The following is a 12,899-nucleotide window of genomic DNA, read 5'->3' as shown; positions in this document are numbered from 1 at the left end:
CAGAAACATCTAGACAATGTGTGAGTCCACCAGGAATCGTAACTAAGTCCGTTTTTATTCCTTCAAGGCACTTCTTCGTGTCTTCTGCTAAGTGCCTGTGGAAACTATCTCAAACTAGCATTGCCAAGAAATTAATGCAAGATGTATGAGGGGATTGTTTTCCCTTAATTTCACACTTAGAAAATAGGATGCGAGATATACGCAAGGGCGAGTTAAACGCGAGTAAATACAGTCTATAAATATCTCGTCCAGGTATCGCTGTGTACTCTGCATGGGCAAAGGCACACTGTCCACCAAAACCGATCAGAAAATGAGGCCAATTCAGATTATGTAGAGGATACTTTACAGTTATACAGTCAGCTCTGGATGTATTGAACTCGGTTATAGGGAACATTCGGCTATAGTGAACCTAAATTGTTCGTCCCGACCCGCATGCATTAAAAAGTACATTAATATTTCCATTTATAGTGAACCCTCACTTCGGTTATAGTGAACCTAAAACTAGAACGTCCCCAAGAACATGTGATTTCAAAAATGGCCAAAATGGTAATTTAGGAAACCCTTTCTCCTATAAACTTACAAGAATATGTTCCGAACAAAATCTCAAACCTTCTACTCCTTAAGTCCATTGAAATACAAAGGATTTGTTCATCTTCCTGGACAGCTTGAAACATGTTAAAGGGAATAGTGTACGCAGTGAGGGATAAAGGAAGGATTAGTCCTGACTCCTTTAAAAGAGGTTATTAGAAGAATAGGAAGAAAAAGTGTTTTGTTTTGTAAAATGGAGTAGAGTGATGACCAATGGGTAAATACAAGAAGGATTAGAGTATAATGGTCTTCAACTCTTCCTCCCGCATCTTTGTAAAGGTGAACCCTGGGAACTTCCAAGGCCGAGTACACAGTAGCATACCTCTAGTGGGAAGAAGTGCGAAATCCGTAGTGCCTCCTACCTACATGGCTAGATTAGATCCAAGTTTCGATAGTGAACCTAAAACTAGACTGTCCCCAAGAAAATGTAATTTTAAAATGGCCAAAATGGTAATTTAGGAAACCCTTCCTCCTATAAACTTTCAAGAATATGTTCAGAACAAAATCTCAAACCTTCTACTCCTTAAGTCCATTGAAAGACAAAGGATTTGTTCAGCTTCCTGGACAGCTTGAAACATGTTAAAGAGAATAGTGTACGCAGTGAGGGGTAAAGGAAGGATTAGTTCTAACTCTTTTAAAAGAGGTTATTAGAAGAATAGGAAGAAAAAGTGTTTTGTTTTGTAAAATGGAGTAGAGTGATGACCAATGGGTAAATACAAGAAGGATTAGAGTATATTAATTACTACCATTATAGGCTCGTTGCATAATGTACTATTGTATAGCAACGTCAGTAGTATAAAAACAGACACTTCAGTTTAGTGAACCTCGGATATAGTGAATGAAATATGCTGGTCCGCAGAGGTTCACTATAACCGGAGTTGACTGTATTTAGCTTTCTCATCTAGTCAGTATGAGTTAAGGTGTGAAAGTTTAGCCATTGCCTGTTTTTATTCTTCAGAATGGTATAAGTCAGACAGGGAGTCTGGTGAGCGAAGCATCAGGCTCCACACACAACTTAGTCCCTGTGCACCTTCAGCAGCAACAGCAGCAGCAGGCGCAGCAGCAGGTGACACAACCGCAGTCACAGCCACCTCGCAGCAGCCACAGCAACAGCAACCTGCTGCTAGGCCAGGCAGCAGCCTCCCCATCGCTTGACGGTGCGTATAGAGAGCCTCAGCGAGGTATTGGTGCTTACCGAGACATTGTATCTGCTTTGCCTCTAGCCGGAAGTGGAATTGTTAGCATGGGGGGTGACGGACTGGGGAGGCACATAGTTAACAGAGCATGTGGGTATGGTAACGAGAGCCGGCAGTGCTCCAGACACGTTAACGAGTCTGCGGGCCAGGGCTGGGTCAAGCCAGAGCAGTATAGAAATTACGGTGTAGGGACCAGAGGCCCTAGTGCTGTGGATGGTGGTGGTGCACGAGGGGACAATGACAAAGCTAAAAGAATGAGTCGTTCCTTTAGTGGGAATGATCTGGGAGTGGTGCTTCAGTGTCAGTCGCATGGATATCGTCACAGTGCTAGAGGTGGCTTTAAGGGATTGAGTAGTCTGGTTGGTGGTTTCGGTGATGGTCGGTCGTACCAGAATTCCAGTGGTAGAGGTGATGATGGAGAGCATTTACACAGGCACCTCGTTATAAGTAATCCTAACAGTGAAGACGATGATATCTGATGATTGTGCAGTTATTGATGGGAAATTTAGAAGACTGTATTAGTATTAAATGCTTATTTCATTACATTGGGTAGGTCTATGTTAAAACAGAAGATGAAATGTTATTTTGTCTGGTGCTTAGACTCTGCATTTAGATAGATTTCATATTATATTTTATTCATAACTCTCATTCATATTTTTTAAACCATATGTACTCAATTGTAAAGATAAATTATTTTGAAGAATACTTCAGGAACACACATAACTCTTTTTTTTTTCGTAAGTTTCACTGAGACTAAACCAAAGAGATTTTAACTGTTAACATAGAGATATCAGCATCCATAATAATTTCAAGACACAAGAGCAAATGAAAATTACCTTTGGAATGGGTGACCTAGAAATTATCAGTCTATATTCATGGTACAGTTATCAAAATCAGTATTTCTCAACCTTTGCAATTTCACAGGCCTGAAAATTCTTCATTATTAATCATTACATAAGGGAATGTTTTAATCTTTTGCCAATGGCAGGCATTTAAATTTGGCGGTAAGTGCAGGAACAGTGAGAACTTAAATGCGTGAGTGAGAAAGATGCGATAGTTTATTAAAATGGCTCTAACTCGAAAAAAAATTACGAAGTTTTGAAAATTTCACGAAATACTATTTTTCCTACATTATTGTACAGCTTCCAAATATGGACTCTTGACAGCTCAACAAAAGAAATTAGTAGGAACGGTAGAATTCAAATTACAAAACAAATGAAGAAATAAAAACTGAAAGTGGAAAATGTAATTACCGGTATTTTAAAAAATAAGTAATAATTAGTAAACCTATCATCGTATCACAATCTCTACACATGCACGCAAGACAGCCTCATACCAGCCATACCAACACATCTGACATCATCGTATTCATCACCATTCACTGTCTCGCTATTACGCTTGTGGAATACCCTGCCCAATGACATAGAGACTATCGGAATTTAACAGTATTCAAAAACAAACTTATTAAGCATCTTACTGCGTAGAGTGCAATGCGATAAACTGAGTGTTGTAAATGTTTCGAAATTGTTACTGTTTTAGTTTCCAAATTAGTACCATTTTCATGTTAATTAGAGTCGACAGCAATTCGGAAGGCGGTAGTCTGCTAGCGTTTGCGTCGAGAGAGACAGATAGAGAGAGCAAGGCAGCGTACAACATTGCCACATTGTACTTCACGTGCGCGTGCAATACAATTAGCGAAGGAGAGAATTTAAATTATCAAAAGACAGTAATGACCTTAGCCGTTGATTACTGTAAGCATGACACCAAACAAACCCTGTTTCCTTCACTAACAATATTCTTTGCACGTTTCTCAATCCCACACCGCATGCTTCTGCAATCGTTTCTTGCTCGTTGGCAACATTGCAGCCAGCATCAAGATGGCCGGCAGCGTTGTGCTCATCAACGTTTTTAAAATAATTATACGCCTTAAACACTATTTTCTGCGCCTGCCTGTGCAATGCTTGTCTTTTTACAGTCTCTTCTTCCATTTATTTATCATATACACACAGTAAATGTTAGTTTTACTTATTCAATGTATTGAAACACTCACACATGAACAAACGACCTCGGGAAGTATGTTACAGACTGATTCTGGTTGGTTCTACTGTACAAGCTTATGATGTCACATACAGAAATGCTACAGCACATATAGCAGCTGACCGCCTTCCGAAATGCCGTCTAGTGTAGTTACATTAAATTCTTGTGTTGTACTGTAATATGGATCTGAATGGTCACCTGGTTTGTCAGGCAGATGTCGCCCTTTCTTTGTGAGAAGTTATTAGTATCAGGAAAACTTGGCTAAGTCATGTAATGAGAATGAGTCCCAACACAATACCTAAAGAAATACAGAATTTATAGTTATAATGGTAGAATTATTGGACGACCATTGAAATGCTGGAAAGACTAATTTCTCTCATAAAAATCTTAGAGAAAGTGGCACCTTGCGATGGAATACATTAATTGTCTCTTTCTTTTGTTTACCTTCACATTTTAGTAAGAACGGCAGAAGAGTAGTAGTAGTAGTTGATAACCTAAGAGTTGATACAGTGTACCCGCTGTAGGCGCTGTCTCTGCGAGATTGAAACTCTTTCCCATATCCTTGGCTTCTGCCCCTATAGTGAGGCCCTTCGCAACATCCATCACCATGCTATCTGTCCTATGCTGGCCGGGGCGCTGAAGGAAGTAGGGTTTACAGTCCATCAAGAGGTGCAGGGACTAACCACACAAGGAAGTGTTCGGTGAATTGATATCATTGCCATTAAGAACAACTCGGCATACATTCTCGATCCCACCATCAGATTTGAGACACACGCAGATCAACCGCATGATGTGGACAGTGAAAAGAAACGGATCTATGAACCAACAATCCCATTCTATAAAGATAAATATAGCCTGTCCCACATTGATGTGATAGGTCTGATGGTGGGAGCACGAGGTACCATACCCTCCTTCTTTGCCAACAAATGTAAAAACCTGGGCCTAACACACAGCATTGTGAAGGAAATAGCCATTAGTGCCCTCAAAGGATCGGTTCAGATATTGAGAAATCATTTGTATGGGCGTGATAATGGAAATTTCAAGTTATCTTAACCGATGACTGTTGATTGGTTTAGATATCAATGCCAGTCAATCCGTACTATTATTTTTCTCGCGGTATATGACATTCAAATCATTCTAACCTATCTGATATTTCCCCCCCCCCCTTTCTTAACTGTAAATGAGCACAAACGCTACTTAGGTGTAAATTTTTCTGACATTTTGCATATTCGATTCCCTAACTGTTTCAAATGTATATCATTTTACCTTTTAGGTGTGTTTCCAAATTATATGTAATACGCTGTGTCAAATCTGGCAACCTTTTCATAAGGGAAGCTAAATTTATTATTATTATAAATAACTGATTAAAAGAATGAACAGCCTTTCTTGGCTTGGTAGGAGTGAACATAGTGTTCAGTGGTTGAGAAATATTGGTCTAGATGACTAATGATAACTACTATATTTGTAATTTGAAATATGGCTGAGAAAAATAAATTTTGAAACACAAATTTTTAATTTTTAAAAGCATAAAAATTCTGTTACTTGCTACACAAAAGACTTACTTTTAACGATCCCTAACCTTTAAAGTGGTGGAAACAGACTTGTGCTCATATATGACAAACTCTTAACTGAGATAGCTACTCATGTAGATTTCACTCAATAAATTGTTTAAACCGGCTTGAGATGAGACTCAACTAAGTAAATAGGTCTAATATTGAAAGTAATAGTAATGATGGTGATAATGTTCGTAATACTAGGTGCAGAAATCTGAAAACAATTTTAAATTAATATTTTGCCTCTGTTGAAGTAATTTATTTATTCGTGTTCAGAATGATCTTGTAGTAGTGTAATAACTGAGATTTATAATTTAAAGAGAATAATATGAAACTGAGATTCAAGTTCCTCCAATGTAGTTAGAGTTTTACTTCAGAGTAGAAAATGTTAGCCATTATTGAAGTGCCAAAATGGAACATAATTACTTTATTAATATTTTTGCTCAAGTCATAATGATAAGGTGATATTTCACATATTCATTTGTTATATTGATACAGGGTCCTAGAAATTAACGTCATATCATATATATTACATAAATAAAGTAGTGGACAAGTCATTCTTTAAAATCATGTGTATATTATGTACATAAAATTCATAAACGATAGAAAATAATTTAAAAAAGGAAGCTTATCCATTAGTATTCACATATTTTATCTTTTAAAGTGTATGCAATGCCGTCCAATCAGTTCACTACAGTTTTCATATTTCCTTGAATTATTTGTCTTGCATAACATGTATGAAATGCATTTTAAGTTTTTAAAAATGAGATCAGAAATTATCAAATAATAATTTACTCGGAAGTTAGATTGTGTTAAGCTTCCCTTAAACTACGCACATTGTTAGATCTCCATAGCAGATAGACAAATACAAGATTAGGATGCGTATTTTCCGGGCTAAGGGGCCGTGGTCTTTCGTTGTTACAACCAAATGTTTCGTCCATTACTCCAGTGGACATCTTCAGAGTAGTGGATGAAACATTTGGTTGTAACACCGACAGACCATGGCCCTCTAGCCTGGAAAATACGAATCCTATCAACGCCGGCCGTGAAAGCCTACATTCTAAAATACATAATTAGCTGTTCATACTAATTGTATGTCCCGTGCCATAGTGTCGCGGTCTAAGACATCTTGCCTAGGACCCGCGTTACAGAATGCGTGCTGGTTCGAGTCCTCGTGAGGGAAGAAATTTTGTCATGAAATTTCGGCCAGTGTATGGGACCGGTGCCCACCCAGCATCATGATGCTGATGCGCAGTTTTTTGTACTGCAGCGCTGCAAAAGTAGCGACGTGTGACCGTACCTTAAGACAAAACAGTTCGTCATTGTATGCTATGTAACGAAGTTGGCAGTCATCACTTTGAACATTTATTATAAATGTGAAAGTCAGTGAAGTTGTTCAAACTACTCTGATGTTCTATTTAGTCTACTGAATGCGTAGAAAGTTCGCCATCTCAAGAACAGGAAAAGCAACATCTCACAGTGCTGTAGATACTCCAGTTCTCATTTCTGGTAATGGGTTCCTTGGTGAAAAATCTTCACCGTATCACCCTCCATATCCCCCCAAATTTTGAAAAAATCATTCAGTTACACTTTGTACAACTTATCTTAAAAAAAAAACACTATTTTTTAAATTCTTAATTTAATTGATTTAATAAATTAGAGTGCATTAAAATTGAGTATATATGGTTTATTTCACATACTAATTGAGATTAGAAGTGTAGCTTTAATGTATTCACTGTGCTTGCTTGAATATTTAATTGCTTATATGAATGACATCATTGAGTTTCATTGAAATTTTGTGAAGTATGGTATGTATGTGCTGTCGGACTGCTTCGTTTGCTCTCCATTATTGCCTTCTGATATAAAAGAGGTAATAGTTCATTCTGTAAAATATACCTCAGCTCGAGATTATTAAAAACACTGAGAAGTAATGTGTTATTGTTTGTTGTTCTTGCATTATCAGAATATATAAAATTTACGTCTACTTTTTAATCTGAAAGGTTCTGTTTTATTTAAAATTCATGATTTCAGCTGTGTTTTGTCAAAAGCTTTTCTTGATAAATGCTGTTTCATATACCAAACAAATATAGTAATGGTATACATTTAAATTTGAACTTGAATTTTAAAAAATTGTGTTGGTAAAATCGTATACTGTATGAAATTTGTGTTTATCTCCTTTAGTTGCTTGTTCCTGGTTTTTGTGACTTTCTCTGGGACATTTATTTGAAATATAGGTTATGATTATTCCCCCTGAAATACGTTATTATAGACCTCGGATTTTAGGATGAATGCCTATTTTTTTTAAATGAGTAAGCAAAAACCATTAATGTATTTTCACGTTTCAAGTAAAATCAGTACTGCTGTAAACAGTTTTATTGTGACTTTCTCTGGGACATTTATTTGAAATATAGGTTATGATTATTCCCCCTAAAATACGTTATTATAGATCTCGGATTTTAAGATGAATGCTTTTTTTTTTTCTAAATGAGAAGCAAAATCCATTAATTTATTTTCACGTTTCAAGTAAAATCAGAACTGTGTAAACAGTTTTATTGTGACTTTCTCTGAGACATTTATTTGAAATACCGGTACAGGTTATGATTATTCCCCCTGAAATACGTTATTATAGACCTCGGATTTTAGGATGATTGCCTATTTTTTTTTCTAAATGAGTAAGCAAAAACCATTAATGTATTTTCACGTTTCAAGTAAAATCAGTACTGCTGTAAACAGTTTTATTGTGACTTTCTCTGGGTCATTTATTTGAAATACAGGTTATGATTATTCCCCCTGAAATACGTTTATACATCTTGGATTTTAGGATGAATGCCTATTTTTTTTTCTAAATGAGTAAGGAAAAACCATTAATGTATTTTCACGTTTAAAGTAAAATCAATACTGCTGTAAACAGTTTTATTGTGCCTAAAAATGCCTATCTTATTCATTACAATGTATTTTGATTTTGGAACATAAAATCGCGTATTTTATGAAAATAATTGCAAGTAAAAAATAATTTACGGAACTTTAGCTGATTAAATATGTAAAGAAGCTTGAACATTAATAATGTTACATTCTTCAAGAGTATTTGAGTGTTTGACATGAGGAGCAAGTTATTTATTGCCTTGAACCACGAATAGAAGTTGCTGCCCTTGTTATTCAGTTGATGCAAGTTTGTCCATATGAGTAAGTGGTAGGTGAAGAGAGTATTTTGTAAATCTCCATTTAGGATAGCAATGTTCTAACAAGCCCTTCCTTCAATTGGTCTTCCCCCACAACCAATAGGCACTTGCTTGAGTACCTAGATTCTTGCATATTATGCCGAATGATTAGAAGAGGTAGCTAGTGTAGTTCTAATTTTTCCTTTCTGTGTCAGTACATAACCAGACTTGAAGCAAATGGAAAACACTTTCCAAAACAAATTTCTCTAATTAAGAAAACAGAAGTTAGAAATAGTTTGTGAAAAAAGGTAAGGACAAGTGGAATAATGTGCTATAAAAGATAGATCCATCCACATCTGTGGAGTAAGCTTAATGGTCAGCGCTTCTGGCCGCGAAACCGGGTGGCCCGGGTTCGAATCCCAGTTGGGGCAAGTTACCTGGTTGAGGTTTTTTCCGGGGGTTTCCCTCAATCCAATACGAGCAAATGCTGGGTAACTTTCGGTGCTGGACCCCAGATTCATTTCATCGGCATTATCACCTTCATTTCATTCAGACGCTAAATAACCTAGATGTTGATACAGCTTCGTAAAATAACCCAATAAAAAAAAAAAGATAGATCGTGACTGCAATTCAATGCAGAGTCTCAGATGTTATGAATGGAGAGGATAATATTGTACATAAGTTTAAATTTGCACATAAGTGTCTGTTGAGAGACCTATTTCAGCATACGAGATTATTTATTCTTTCAAATAAACGACAAACATTAAATCCCGAAAATTAAAAAAAAATTAATAATAATAATAATAATAATAATAATAATAATAGTAATAATAATAATGTACTGCAATCCGAGCTATTAAAAGAGAAGAAAAGAGTTGGAAAATTTAAACAGTTGCTTTCAAGGAAAAAATTAAAATACATATGTAGTGTCGGTTAATAGTTCATTTTAGAGGAAATAAATAATGATTTGGAAGTAATTTAATATTACTTTCCAGAATTTATGCTCTTCATATTATTCACCACCAAACTGTGGAAAAATTATCATAGGCATCATTAAGGTTGCCAGCTTTTTTTGAAGGAAATATGGGAGACTAAGAAATCGACAAAATTTTATATAGAAAATCAGCAAATTATTCCGTTCAGTTACTAAAAACGACTTTATTCTACATTTCGGCAGCTAGGCTTAAATTAAATATATTTTGAGACAGATTTTGTCTTGTGTAATAGTTGAAGTCGACTGCAGTTTGCAGCTCTGATTTTAATAGATGTGTTGTGTTCCTGTTTTGAATATATGTCCAATTGTTGTTCATCAGATAAAACATCCTCCATGTATGAGCATTACTACTTGATAAGATTACAACAAACTAGCCAGTTTTTCCAAATTTATAATATTAATATTGTTTGATTTTAAAACAGGTGAGCACTAAAATCCATTTCTGGCAAGCATTACCTTCTACAAAGACTGCACATTTTAAAGCATATCTTAAACAACAAAGTTCATCAAATAAACAATCATCATTCACGGCAAAATCAAATGTTTAGAATAATGATTTTTACCTTATGCAAAAATAAGGGAGAAAAGTACTCAAAGAGAAGAAAAATATGGGAGCAGGAGAATGTTAAAAATTAGGGGAAAATACGGCCTAAAAGTCCGAGGTCTACTTAATACACAACTTTTATAGTAAGCTGAAACCTGCAAAACACTTTAATTTTCTAATAATATTTGTAAATGTTCTAAAGAAGAAATTGCTGGAATAATAGTTGTTCATGTTCACTCATAATATAAAACTGACATACGATGTAAATATTACAAAACTCTTTAAAAGTCCATGACTGTTCATATTGGCAACAACTTTACTTTGTAAAATAGCCGTGTTTAAGTTTCTTTGACTTAACTTTACAATTGATGTGCCTATTTTTTGCGTAACTGTATAGAAGTTTAAAATACATACACTATACATGCATATTAAAAAGAGATTACATAATTTCAGTAAACTCTTTGATGTCATATACATTGAATATTTGATATGACATTGATAGCTCAAGGGGCACCAGTAAAGGCAGCAGCAAATATGCCCTCTTTTACATGATTATTACAACTTTTTTATGCCACTTTAGTGAAAAAATGCCACTAATACTGTGTAGCAAGTACTCATATGCTATTTGCACCAGGTATGGAAATAAAATGTTTAAATACCTGTATAAAATGTTTTAATAATACATATTTTACGTTATTTTATGATTAGGTATGATGTTTTTATCTGTGCTTGGGATTTGAGATAATAGCTCTTTTGTAATGTGTGTGCAGCAATTTTTTTTTCGAAGTTGCTTTTATAGAGCTGAGAATTATTTTTCCTTTTATCTTCGTCAATGAACTGTGTATTTAAAATGGTCGATTATTCATAAGAAGATATTAAGATAAACCAGTTTTGCTTTTATGGTCTGATCCTTCTTTCTGCTAAGTTTAACTGATATAGCTTTCGCAATTAATTTTCCATAAATTTGATATTGTATGTTTTATGAGTAGGACCTTCAGATCTATTTTCTTGCAGTATTACCAATACCATTATTAAAAACATACAAGTGAAAACCTCAGGAGTAATAAAAGAAGAGTTACTTGATTAATTTACAAAAGTAACTTATTTTATTTTTTATATAGATCAGAGTATAAATTTTATCTGCAATCTAGGAAAAATATGCGTAACAGTTTATAGTGATAGAATGACTCTGAATTTTAACTTGAATTTTGAAAACAGTATTTATGGCTGTGTTAAACATTTAATGAAAGCCTGGTAAGGTAATTTGAATGGACAATAGTTTTAATGATATTTGACTTGCACACATTCATAAAATAAATACTCACATGTTCTTACTCAATCAAAGGAATATGACTTAGAAAAAGAAATTGTTTCATGTATGCATGACAAATGAAAAGACTATCTTATTTAGATGTATTCTGTTAAAATGTGTTCGTTTCTTCATTCTGATGATGCAGAGTAAAACATACAGTTGCAAGCTTTTGTGCTCATCTGTATTATCATGTTGTTTTGCTATGTAAATCAAACCACAGTGAATGACCAGCTTCACGATGTTGCTGTGTTTAATTTTTTTAATCTCCTCAGGAGACGTGTTTTTCGAGATATCAAAGCCTGATATGGCTTAAACCTGGACAAACCAACAGAATATTAAGTTATGACTTATCATTCATCCCACATTTCCTACAAGTTGGGTCCTCGTTGAGGCTCAATATACAGGGTGGGCCAAAAGTCACTACTCATTTTTCCATCTGCAGTTCACTTAAAGGCTGGTTCACAATAAACCGGAAACGAGAATCGGAACGAAAACGAAAACGGTAAAATTGTTAAAATGTGTACATTTAAATGTGAGCATTCACAATTAACGAAAAGTTTGCCGGAGCCCGGGATCAGGAACGGAGAGTTGGCCAAGTTTCAACTTTGGCGTTCACGTTTCTGATCACAGCCCACTAGATTCATTCTATTGCCATCTAAAAGCTATTTTGTCATCGTATATTTTGTAGCAAGAAGACCGTGACATAACCTATGCATTATTTTGTTCTGTGCTGTGCATCATGGAGCAAGTTTTATTTGATGAGATTCCAATTTTGAGGGTTGAGGAAAACCCTCATGTTTATGATAAGCAGCGCGCCTCGTATAAAAATGAAAAAATGAAGGAGAATACGTGGCTTTCAATAGCTGCGTCTTTGAACACCGATCGTAAGTGAATCATATTTTATTACTGTATTGGTTGTATTACACACTACATATTCATGCTTCAATTCAATAACTACTATTGTGTTCATTTTTGTTCTATTACAAATGTTTCTTCTCTAATTATTTTATGTTATGGTAGACTTAAAATAGGTTGTGCTAATAAAGATGCAGGGACATATTTATAGTACCGTACCTAATGAAATGTTTCAGTTGAAATTTCGAAGTTGGTTAACCTGTGTTTATGTTGGCTGCCTTGTACTCATGAGAGAACGCCATTGGTCAATTATACACAAATAACACCAGAATGCGTAATATCGACTTTACAAATATCATTATTGACATGCATATCGATATGCATAGTCGTCTGCATTCTCAGTTTATTGTGAATCAAAAATTTTCACATTCACGTCCTCTGCTTCTCGTTTTCATTCTGGTTCTCATTCCTGGTTTATTGTGAACCAGCCTTAATTAATGATTATTTACTATAGAAAGTTTTTTCAAATTGTTTTCCCTCTGCGTCAACACATCTCTGAAGACGATCTTGGACACTTAAGCACACTTTTTCGCACAGTTGTGGCATGGAATCAATGTTGTGAAAAGCAGTATCAATGGCTGATGTTGAGTCCTCTAATGTGG

General features: G+C 35.2%; 1 protein-coding gene across 3 annotated transcripts in view; it reads left to right on the top strand.

Moving 5' to 3' along the window:
- app (Palmitoyltransferase app) overlaps nt 1–12,899 on the top strand; it is a 105,809-nt gene that overhangs the window by 56,419 nt on the left and 36,491 nt on the right. Inside the window, exon 8 of one of the 3 annotated variants that reach the window (XM_069828131.1) lies at nt 1,547–1,745. In XM_069828131.1, coding sequence (XP_069684232.1) covers nt 1,547–1,745 — 199 coding nt within the window. Of the gene's footprint in view, nt 1–1,546; nt 2,462–12,899 lie in introns of those variants that run through there. The other 2 variants (XM_069828130.1, XM_069828129.1) reach the window with 2 other exon arrangements.

Source organism: Periplaneta americana, chromosome 6, assembly GCF_040183065.1.
Source record: "Periplaneta americana isolate PAMFEO1 chromosome 6, P.americana_PAMFEO1_priV1, whole genome shotgun sequence".
In the NCBI taxonomy this organism is placed as follows: Eukaryota; Metazoa; Arthropoda; class Insecta; order Blattodea; family Blattidae; genus Periplaneta; species Periplaneta americana.
The sequence above is the reverse complement of the archived record's forward strand: the minus strand, read 5'-3'. Positions and strand labels throughout refer to the sequence as shown.